Source organism: Equus caballus, chromosome 15 (genome assembly GCF_041296265.1).
Source record: "Equus caballus isolate H_3958 breed thoroughbred chromosome 15, TB-T2T, whole genome shotgun sequence".
Lineage (NCBI taxonomy): Eukaryota > Metazoa > Chordata > Mammalia > Perissodactyla > Equidae > Equus > Equus caballus.
The window spans coordinates 60,577,935-60,590,349 of record NC_091698.1 but is presented as its reverse complement, the minus strand read 5'-3'; the positions used below and the strand labels follow the sequence as shown (position 1 = coordinate 60,590,349).

Here is a 12,415-nt window from a genome sequence, read left to right as displayed (position 1 = left end):
GTAGAAGTAATTATTCTGTAAGCAGCAGTCTACAAGCTCTGTCAGACCTTATGTCTACCTCACCACTATGTCCTTAGGGCCTCGTATAATATTTCACACATGGTATGTGCTTAATAAATATCTGCTGAAGGAAGAAAAGCAGGTGGAATAATCTTCTAATACTGGGTAACTGAGGAATTATGGAACCAATCTAATTCAAATAAATGTGACTTGAGTGTAATTTCAATAAAGTATATCAGTGTTAGCATACTCAAAGCTATAACTCAAATAACTGTATGGTATGTATAGGCCCAGCTTTAAGAAAGAGGACAAGTCAATATGGAGCCTAGGAAAAAACCCAAAAGTTAAAAACATTTCTGGGGTCTTTCATTATCTCCAGGGTATTACTGTGCTAGACTGGTTAGTAGGTATAATCCTAAAGTAGAGACTACATACATTGATGAAAGTAGCCATAAAGATCCTTAATTTGCGTTATTCTGGCTGCATATTCACCTAAGAATCTTCCCACTATGTTTTGATTTCCTATTTAGGTTTGCCTATAGGCAAAGAACATGGTGACTAGCTAATATAACTGTTCTGTTCTATTTAGTAGATGGCTATTATTTCTCAAAATAAATTAATAAACTAGTATTCCAGCTTCTTGTGATATTAATATGAAGTAGTGCCTAAACAACTGATGAAATCTGTTACTGCACTCATAAAGTTGAGTTGTAAGACATGCAAAGATAAGGACCAGACCCAGAAGTGTGAAAAATAACATATTACTCTGTGAAATTATATCTAGGGAGACAGCTGGCCTTCTGAGACATCTCCAGCTAGGGAAAATAAAGAACTGTAATAAAATGTACAACTTCATACAAAATACAATTGCATTTATACATTCATCTATTTAAATAAAACAACACTGGGAATACCTTCAGAAAGTTCACTAGTTCTAGATATTTGTTCTAGCTCCCAGCCAAGATGTAATGATTCATCCATACTTTGTTTCTGTGCCATTTCCAAAGTCATATTTTCTTCCATTAATTCTTCAATCTTTTTTCTATCCATATCACGTTCCTTTTTTATTGGCAGGGAGTAGGGAGAGAAAAGAAAGCTAAGAAACAGTACAATTTCAAGCTAATATTTTATTACTTACAACTTTTGTTTATTGGAAACTGAATAATATGAGGACAAACTGTTAGTTCCTTAAAATTTTCACAGTCTGAAGGCAATAATCAATTATTATAATTATTACTACTGGTCAATTATAATGATCAGGTGTCTGACACTCTTTTAAAGTGATTTTTGGGGACATTGAAAACTCATCTTCCGAGTCAATATATTATTTTAGTGATATAACAAAAGATTTCTGACCCAATGCTAAATTTAGACAAATAGTCTTATTTCTGTATTTTCAAGGCATGTTTACACAATGGCTTGTTAGGGTTTTCTGAAAAGTAGAAGACAAAATTAATAAATAATAACCTTCTGTAACAAAAGCAGAAAATTCTACTGTTCTTGTATTTGTATAAAATTGGAAGTGTCTAATTTATTTAGCTATCTCTTCCCTGTTAAAGCCTCAAGGACACTAGCCATCCTTGTCATTAAAGGGAAATCAAATGAATCTTAGAATTTTTCCTTAGAGGCCATGTAACTGATCTACCTTAAAATACTCACCATTTCCATATCATGCAGTTTAGCCTTTAGTTGTAAATTCTCTTTTTCTAATTCATGTAATTTATCAGAACGAGCTCGAGTTCCTTCTAACTGGTCTTCCAACATAGTTTTTGTTTCTAATAAAACTTGATTGTCTTCTTTTAATTCCTAGAAAAATTTCAAATAGGCTTTATTTATCACAAATAAGTCAATATCTGTTAGTTTTTTTAAGCTATGAAAAGCATGAAAATTCTTTATTGTAAAATAAGCCATTAACTGTCTTTATAAACTATTCTATGCAAGAGTACAGCTACTGAGTAATAGCAATACAGTTGATGTTTTCTTGGCTTCACTTTTTCCCCTAGAATTTAAGCTATTAAGTAAACTAAATACTTGTACTTATATTAGGATGAGTAATACTACAATAATTCTGCATAAAATTGTCTGGGTATATTTGAATTCCTTAGTCACAAGGATAATGAACTAAGTATAAGTAGTCTTCCAGATATTCAAGACACAAACCTCCAAGAATCTGGGCTTAACTCATTTGCCAATAGATTTAAAAATTTTTCTCTATTTAAACTATAACTTGAAAGGGAAAGGTTTGGAGTTTTTGAGTAAAATATCAAGACTTGAACCAAGACTCATATAAATCATAAACCAAGGCTCTATCAATAAATATTTTACATAAGCATCTTGAGAAAATGCTTAAATCCCCTACATATATTTTGATGATATAGGTCTACAAATCTATCTTGCTAAGTGATATACCTGCAGTTTATAAACTTAAGTCAAGAGAAAGTATATTAAAACAGTGGCATCTATAAGGATCCCTTAACAGTGCCAAGCATATGCTCATTTAAATAATTGGCAAAGAATTAATATATACCTTATCTTTGCAGTCTATCGAGTCTATTTTCTGGTAACTTTCAGGCTAACATTTTCTAACTACTTTCTCTTATAATGTTTTCACTTCTTGATTTTGACTACTCCTTCCTTCTTATCCGCATTCTGAAATTGACCAAAATCTCCTCTGTTTACAGACAATGAGGAAATTAACTGAGAAAGCAAGAAAGAATGCAGCGGCAAGGACTGTCCAATTCTTGCTGTCAAACTCAACTAAATGTAACACTGAACAGCAACCATTAAGTAGGAAAAATTGTTTTCTCTAATTTGTTTATATACATATGTAAAGAGATATAAATTTGTTTATACTTATAAAGAGGGAGAGAAGCACCTTCGTTAATCCTAACCTAGTATTCAGAGTTGAGTAGTGATCAGAAATATATTTTGCTTTCACTTCTAGAAACAAATTTGAAATTAGTAGAGATAAATACTTTATTTTGACTATGAGGCAAGGACTTCAAAAGTCTGCCCTACCTATAATGCTAAATAAAGGAATGAAAGAAGAGCCCCAAAGAGTTCAATAAAATTAATAACCAAAAATCCCTTTTTGAAAGTCTAAGGAATATGCTGATCTATCATAAAATAAACACCTGAAGGTATTTACAGTTTGCCCAACATTTAAGAGTCCCTCCCTTACATTTATTAAGTGTACTTTAAATGCATTTTGAAAATCATAACACTTTTAAAGAAAAAAATTGTGAACGACAAATTACACAACATACCTCAACTCTTGCCTTATAAAATTCAATATCATGTAGCCTCTCTTTATATCTGCTGACTTCACTTTCAAGTTTATCAACTCTGACTGCCTTCTCTCGAAGTGCGTCTAATTCATCTCGGTACATTCTTGCAGAACGAGCATCCGAAAGCAAATTCATGTTCTAAATACAAATAAATATTAATATTTTAAATATTATTTTCTATTCTCAAATTGATAATCCTTGGTTGTACAATTTGATGAATTTACTAAACAAAATCAATGATTTTTTTACTTTAAAAGTATGAATTTTATGGTAGGTAAATCATACCTCAATTAAGTTTTTTTTAATGGGGAGATAAAAAGACTTTTTTATTTTACCAAGAATAAAAAGTATTTTAAACATATATGTTTATATACAACTATAAAAACATGTTTATATATAAATTTTTATATAATGTTCTCTATCGGAAATGTAAGCTAACATCTGTTGCCAATCTTCCCCTTTTTCCCTGAGGAAGATTGTTCCTGAGCCAACATCTGTGCCGATCTTCTATTTTATAAGGGATGTTGCCACAGTGTGGCCTGACTAGTGGTGCTAGGTCCACACCCAGGATCCAAACCTGCAAACCCCGGGCCGCCAAAGCAGAGGGTGTGAACTTAACCACTACACCACCAGGCCGGCCTGCTGATTTTTATAATGCTTCCAAGTAAAATGATTAGTGCCATTTAAGACATATATTAAAATTCAACCTTTTTTTCTTTAAAGATTGGCACCTGAGCTAACATCTGTTGCCAATCTTCTCTGTCTTGTTTTTCTTCTTCTTCTCCCCAAAGCCCCCCAGTACATAGTTGTGTATTCTAGGTGTGAGTGCCTCTGGTTGTGCTATGTGGGATGCCACCTCAGCATGGCCTGATGAGCCATGCCATGTCTGCCCCCAAGATCCGAACCAGCAAAACCCTGGGCCGCTGAAGCGAAGCATGTGAACTTAACCATTCAGCCACTGGGCCAGCCCTAAAATTCACCCTTTTAAAAACCTTCTCATAATCCTTTAGAACAGCAGTTATCAAAGTGTGATCTAAGGACATCTGTGGTTCCCTGGAACCCTTTCAGGGAATTCATGAAGTCAAAACTATTTTCATAATAATATTAACACATTATTTCCTTTTTCACTCTCATTCTCTCATGAGGGTGCAATGCGGTTTTCCAGAGGCTGCATGGCATGCAGTATCTTAACAGCCTGAATGCAGAAATAAATATGAGAATCTAGTAGTCTTTAATTAAGCTAGGCATTAAAGAGACTTTAAAAAATGTAAAAGAGTACCAAGCTTCTATTTTCTTTTTTGTTTTGGAAAATAACGGTTATTTAGTTAAAATATAATTTTTATGTTAACATGGAATGGATTATTATTTTTAAAGGAATTAATAAATTCTTAGTCTTAGCTTCTAATATAGTAAATACTAGTAGATATAATCCACATGAAACAATCTGCATTAATTTATAAGAGTGGAAAAAAATCTTGAGACCGAAAAGACTGAGACCATTGTTTTAGAGGGAGCACACATAGAAAAAATCCTGCTACCAAGAAGAGGAATAGCAGCCACAGCCATAGCTAAAAACAAAGATTACAACTCCCAGTCTCATTCATCTAGAAAGCTCCCAGTTTATGATCCTGCAAGTGGAATATTCCCTGAATTTAAAATGGCAGGTAAGGGGAAGAAACAACTGTTCAGTCTTACCCCAATCCTTACAATTTATGGGTTAAAGAAGACCTCATGCACTACCTCCAAATGAAAATGAAACATTACAGAGTGATTAAAAGAAGTGAATTCTTAATCTTGGTTCAAGATGAAAAAACATAAAGCTTTAGTAAAGTAAAAATAATTTTTAAAAAGTTTTTATCTTATTTAATAGGAAAAGAGTGAAGAATTAAAAGCATTCTGTCATATATAAGTTAACATAAAGCACCAGCAGAGAGCAGAGACCTAGAAGACAGACATAAGTAGCACAGTTTACAGTACAGCCTCCAAATCCACAAAAGGCAAATACATAAAAAGAGAAACTTGGAACTGCCCCAGTCCCAAAGGCTCCAATGAATCTTAGCAAAGTTTGAATAGTACTGATACAGAAGAAAAGTCCAAAGACCTTGATTTCTAGTTTTGGCTTTGGCATTTTGCAAGAGAGAAACACTGAAAAAGTCATCAAATGTCTTTAAGCCTCATAAAGTAACCTCATAAAGCATTAAGATAAAGGTTATAAATTATAAGGAGAAAAATCAATTTCTAATTACTTAGTGGTCCTATATACTAAAAGTTCCAGGTACAAACCTCTTGCTGCAGCCTTTTTAGTTCTATTTCCATTTGTTCAAGTTCTTGTTTACAGTCCAACAATTGTTCAGTCTTTTCCTCCCTTAAATACAAAAAATATTTATTAAAGAATAAGCTTACAACTTTCAAAAACTATGATCATCTGCATTAATACAAATGTACTGTCATTACTAAATATCTATTTGAGCCCTGGCCCAGGGGAAAAAGACAAAGAAATGGCTATCAGGAATTTATATGATTAGCTGTCATCAGTCAAACTCCTGCAAGTTTTCCAGAGGCTAACTTCAATGACTAACGCCCTCACAGTTCATCTTTCCTCCCACCCCCATTCCCACTCTCCCCTCCCCCTCTCTGCACAACCAAAGACAAATAAGCTGGAAGAGTTTCTATGCAAGACAATACTATCTGGATTTGACACTTATAAGTATCTCCAAACTATTTTCAACATTTACAATAGCCTAAAGGAAATTACATGCTGCCACGCAGATACCTAAAATCTTTACTTCTCTACTGATTTCTTCCCTGTAGCCTAAAAACATCCTCACATTTCAACTATTACTTTTTTTCCTCTGTACACTGCTTTACTTTTAACTCCCATTTTCTATCTCCTCTTCAGAGCCAAGTTCCTCAAAGTAAAATCTCCACTCACTATCTCTACTTTTCCACCTTCTGTCCTTTTTTTTCTTTCCTGGTGAGGAAGATTGTCCCTGAGTTAACATCTGTTGCCAATCTTCCTCTCTTTGCTTGAGGAAGATTGTCCCTGAGCTAAATCTGTGCCAGTCTTCCTCCATTTTGTATATGGGACGCCACCACAGCATGGCTTGATGAGCGGTATGTAGATCCACACCCGGGATCCAAACCTGCAAACCCCAGACTGCTGAAGCAGAGCGCACGAACTTAGCCACCAGGCTGGCTCCCCACCTCTGTTCTTTAATAAAAGGTAAATGTTCATTGTATAAAACAATCTGTTGTTCACATCTCCCCTTATCTTTACATTTTTTCCAAAACCATAATTTTTAATGGAAAAAATTCCGTTGATAGAGGAACCATAATTTATTTATTTAAGTGGATTCCATTTTCCACTATAAAAATGTTTTGGTAAATACCTTATTATACATAAAACACTGTATATTTCAGGACTGTAATGTCTAAAAGTACATTACAGGCTTAAAGGTACTTGATATATACTGTCAAACTGCCCTCCAGAAAGGTCATTACCGATTTATAATGCAACCAACAGAGGATAAAAGTGCCCATATGTGAAACAATTTAACCACTGAAAAATGTTATTGTTCTAATTTACATATATTTGAATACTTAGAAAAGGCTAATTTTGTTTTCCTATGTTTGTGCCATTAAAATTTCTTCTGATAAAAGGCTATTACCTTTTGTAATTTACAAGATATTTCTTACAAATATTTCTTTATGGATTTGTTGAACACTTTTTTAAAAACTAAAAATAAATTTTATTTTTTATTGTGATAACATATATATAAAATTGCTATTTTAGCCATTTTAAGTGTATAATTCAGTAGCGTTAATTACATTTCCAATGTTGTTAAATTATCACTGCTATCTATTCCCAAAACGTCTTCATCATCCCAAACAGAAACTCTGTACCCATTAAACAATAACTCTCCAATTCCCCCATATCCCCAGCCACTACTTCTGATCTTTGTCTCTCTGAATTTGCCTTTTAAAGATAGTTCATTTAAGTGGAATTATACAATATTTGTCATTTTGTATCTGGTTTATCTCACTTAGCAAATTGTTTTCAGGGCTCATCCATGCTGTAGCAGGTATCAGAATGTCATTCCTTCTTATGGCTGAATAATATTCCATTGTATACCTATAGCACATTTTGTTTATCCACTCATCTGTTCATGGACTCTTGGGTTGTTTCAGCCTTTTGGTCATTGGGAATAATGCTGCAATGAACATTGGCATACAAGTATCTGTTTGCATTCCTGTTTTCAGTTTTTGGGGTATATACCTAGGAGTGAATTTGTGGAGTCATAAGAAAATTCTATGTTTAAGGGGCTGGCCCTGTGGCCAAGTGGTTAAGTTCACGTGCTCCACTTCGGCGGCCCAGGGTTTCACTGCTTCAAATCCTGGGCGTGAACATGGCACTGCTCATCAGACCACACTGAGGCTGCATCCCACATGCCACAACTAGAAGGACCCAAAACTAAAAATACACAACTATGTACCGGGGGGCTTTGGGGAAAAAAATACAAATAAAATCTTTAAAAAAAAAAAAAAGCAAGAAAATTCTATGTTTAAATTTCTGAGGAGTATTGTCAAATGTTATTCACTTATTTTTTCCAGATGATTACATATTTAACATTTTTTATACAAACAGAACAATCAACTTTTTTTTTAAGATTTTATTTTTCCTTTTTCTCCCCAAAGCCCCCCGGTACATAGTTGTATATTCTTAGCTGTGGGTCCTTCTAGTTGTGGCATGTGGGATGCCACCTCAGCATGGCCTGATGAGCAGTGCCATGTCTGCACCCAGGATCCGAACCAGCAAAACCCTGAGCCACCGAAGCAGAGCACGCAAACTTACCACTCAGCCACGGGGCCGGCCCCCACAATCACCTTTTATAAACACTTCTTTTGCGTTCGTGCAAAGCTCTTCTCCACCTCGAGAACATATACATATTCTCTATTTTTCTTTCTGGTTCTTTCAGCATTATTTCATTTTCCATCTGGCTCTTTAACCCATTTGAAATTCACTTTGGTGTATGTGATGAATTTGAATAATTTGTCCAAAAGAGTTATCCAGGAGTTCCAGCCTCATTAATAAAATAATTCCTTTTTGCACTTACTTGATCATTCTGTGTACAGCAGTGAGGGTTCCATCCACACCCCCCCACTGACACTGTTTTTCATAAAGTTGATTACCTCCTTATTGCTGTATCCAATGGATTATTTTCACATCTTTTTGAAGAATTTAATACAGTTAACTCCATTCTTCTTGACGCTCTCTCTCCTTTGGCTCCCATGACTCCCCACTCTAAAGGTTTTTCTACTTCTCTACATATTAATTGTCTGAGGCTTTTCTTTTTTTTTTTTGCACTTTCAGCCATTTTTTATTTACAGTTTGTGTTCAATGCAAATCAATTCCATAACATGAGAAGTTACTATGAATCAAAGCATAAATACACAAACACAATATACAATCCAAAGTAGAGGTATAGCATTCAGATGTGAAACAAAAGGGAATGTTCATTCACATACACAGTAGCTCAAGATCTGCTGGAGACTGTTGTTCCAGTGTAGGTTTCTAAAGGTGGGGAAAAAAAATGACTAGTTATCAAGACTACTGTGGTCATATTAGATAGAGGAACATCTAAGCTTCAGTGTGTAACAATGCAAACAAAATATTTCAGGGAGTGTCTATTTTTAAAAAAGTTTTCGTGCATCGAGGCAGTTGTGAAAATATTTACTTTCCAGAATCAAGCCCACGTTAAGGCTTTAAGAACAGGTTCGAACTCTAAAAATACTGACTGATAACAGAAAGTGTTCCAAATGTGGCTATTCGGATTCATAGTTTTTTAAAAAAGTATTTAAAGAAAAGAGTATGAAAGTTTTTCTGAATTTAATGCAAGTTAAGCTTCCAATCTCCACTTGCTAAATACTTGATTTACAGTTTCAGCTTCTTCATATATTTGCCTTTTTAATTTCAAGATTTGTCAATTTTCCCTTCAAAACAGATCACTTTTTAAATTGTAAAAAGTATCCAAGATATGCTAAATACAAAGCATTTTGAAATTAGCTGAGGTGAATGCACTTCTACTCTTTGGAATCAGTTCAGCTAAATGAATCTGGTGCTCTTATTGAATATAGGTGATTAGTATATAAGCAAAATTTACTCATTATGCTTGGATTTAGGGTAGATTCCAATCCATCATTAGTCTGGCACATGCCAATTACTACATAGTCAAATGCAATGTCAAATTCAAAGCCTGAGAGGAAAGAGTTCAGTTCTCAAGAGAACAGTGATAGCTTAACAATGTAAAACTTTATCTAGAGTACATTGGCATTAAATTAGTACTGCTGAAACAAAACATTGAGGATTTACAGTAAGACCTGGAAGTTCCTTCTAATGTACATAGAATCATGGAAGCTTTTTATATTACCTGTTTTATGGCCTTATAAATTTAAAGAACCAAACGAAAATTGGATCTGTTCCACATCCCATCCTTTATCTCTAGATAAGGTAAAATCTATTCTTATTTCAAGGTAGAGTTTTATGTGTCCATATTTCTTAAGCCACATTTCAAGAAATCATCTCTTAAAATTTTTAGATGTTGTCTCTCTTCTTCTTGTACCTGAAACTCCAGGAAATTTAATACTGGCATTCATCATCTAGTCAAACCCTTCACATGCTCTTCAAACCAATCAAATTTGGGATCCTCAACATATTCTGTGTCAATAAAATAAGGTGTAGAATTAGCAGATTTGATGAAGTCCTGTTTTTTTTCCTTGCCACAGTGGACATCTAGATGCCATTTTGATTGGGCTTAGAATATTTAGAAGACGGGGAAGTACAGATGTTTCTTGGCCTGAGTCTCTTAACAGTAGAGATGTAGAAGGGAGAACAAGATCACAGAGACTAGCTGTTGACTGCAGAGCACCACCACTTGTCTTGGTGGTGGCATTAGCTGTATTTGGGGCAGCCAAGGTACTCTGGGAGGAGTTACTTGAAGTTGTTGCAACAGTTGTTTGATATGAATAAATCAGTGTGGGTAGGAGCAGCATCAGAAGCAGCAGCCCCAGTCCGAGCCTGGCCACCAGTGCTCTGCCCATGTCCACTCCGTCGGTGTGCGACATGTCACACTGGAAATTGGGTGTGTGGAGAACCGCTGGTTCGGCACAGGCACAGGCAAGGTCTCTCTGAGCCTTTTGTTGATTTCACGTTCTGTGCCCATCTTTTGGCTAACAATTATCAAGCTCTCATTATCTGGGCCAGGCACCTTTTTTTTTTTTTTAGGAAGATTAGCCCTGAGCTAACATCTGCTACCAGTCCTCCTCTTTTTGCTAAGGAAGACTGGCCCTGAGCTAACATCCATGCCCATCTTCCTCTACTTTATATGTGGGATGCCTGCAACAGCATGGCTTGACCAGTGTTGCGTAGGTCCGCACCCAGGATCCAAACTGGCAAACCCTGGGCAGCCAAAGCGGAAGATGCAAACTTAACCGCTGTGCCACTGCGCCAGCCCCTATGCCAGGCTAAGCACTTACACTCCGCCACACACTTAATCCTTACAAGAGCCTTCTAAAGAAATAGTAGCAGCGATAGCTGCTTATATTTATTAAACACTTATGTACTAGACACTGTTCACTTTACATATTTACCTCACACAACAACCCACTACTTAACAGGCTAGGAAACTGAGCAGCCTTAGAAAGATTAAGTAACTTGGCCACTCAGTTAAGATGTGTTGTGCCAGGATTCACACTTGGGCAGAATGCCTCTAAAGCTCACACACTTGATCAAATGCTGTATCTCTCTAGAGTATCTATTTTCAGAAGTCTCATTTTATGGATGAAGAAACTGAGTAATGTGGCTAATAAATGGTGAAGTCTGCCCTTAACCACTTAAACCCCTTTTTAATGTTTGTGTTCTTCAGATTACATCCTTCTCATTCTTCATGTTCTTCCTGAGCAGTCTTATCTACTCCCAAGGTTTCAACTACTATTTATAGGCTGCATATTATTCTGTACCAGTAAGCAAGTGATTTCAAATCTCCATTCTGCATTGTGGACCAGATAGTCAATTATCCAATGAGCCTTTCCACAGAGATATTTCAAAGGTACCCCAAAATGAATATGTCAAAAACTAAACTTGCCTTTCATCTTAGTCTTATTTCTTTCTCTTATGTTCCCTGAGTGAATGACATTCACCATCCAGATAGACACTGATTACAGGAAAGTGGGAATTATACAAAGACCCTGCCTTGTCCCTTACCTCCTCTTCAACCTCATTGTTACAACCTTCGATCAGGCCTATGCCACTTCTTGCTTGGACTGTCCTTCAATCCACCTTCACACTGCCACCAGAATTCACTTTTTCAATTTGAACACTAAGAGTTGGCCACTAGGCTAGTATCTCTTTAGTAAAACATAAATCTGATCTTGTTATTCCCCTATGCAAAAAAGTCTTCAATTGGTCCCCACTTTTCAAAGTCCCAACTTCTGAATAAAGCACAGGTGACCTTCCACGTATCCACTGCATCATTTTCAACTTCATTTTTTGCCACGCCCCTCCTTATATCCTATTGAACTGTTGCAGTTTCTTCTGCTTAGAATAACCAATTGAGCCTTTTCAACCTAGTTAATGCCTATCATCAACCGAAATGTGACTATCTCTATGAAATCTTCCTGACACCATTTTTTTTCTCTCAAGTCAGAAATGATCAAAACTCTTTTGGGTTTCAACTGCAGGCTATGCAGACTTCTAATACACCTTCAGTTTCACATTATTTCACTGATCTGTTTAAAAGTTTATCTCACAACAATTTAAAAACGGACAAAGGCTTTGAATAGACATTTCTCCAAAGAAGATATACAAATGGTCAATAAGTACATGAAAAGATGCTCAACATCATTAGTCACCAGGAAATGAAAGTCAAAACCACAGTGAGAGATCACTTCATACACACCAGGATGGCTATAATCAAAAAAGTGTATAAAAACAAGTATTGGTGAGGATATAGAGAAATTAGAGCCGTCATGCTTTGCTGGTGGGAATGCAAAATGGTGTAGCCAAATATTTTGAGCTTCTCAAAAGGTTAAACGTAGAGCTACCATATGACCTAGCATTTCCACTCCTCAGT

At 35.6% G+C, this 12,415-nt stretch overlaps 1 protein-coding gene across 14 annotated transcripts in view; it reads right to left on the bottom strand.

The window, feature by feature from the left end:
- The window catches only part of CCDC88A (coiled-coil domain containing 88A), a 123,169-nt gene that overhangs the window by 54,184 nt on the left and 56,570 nt on the right, over positions 1 to 12,415 (bottom strand). For all 14 annotated transcript variants that reach the window (XM_070235454.1, XM_070235455.1, XM_070235457.1 and 11 more), the window contains exons 9-12: positions 5,571 to 5,652; positions 3,267 to 3,425; positions 1,660 to 1,806; positions 915 to 1,059 (exon numbers count right to left, since the gene is read on the bottom strand). In XM_070235454.1, coding sequence (XP_070091555.1) covers positions 915 to 1,059; positions 1,660 to 1,806; positions 3,267 to 3,425; positions 5,571 to 5,652 — 533 coding nt within the window. The remainder of the gene's footprint in view (positions 1 to 914; positions 1,060 to 1,659; positions 1,807 to 3,266; positions 3,426 to 5,570; positions 5,653 to 12,415) is intronic.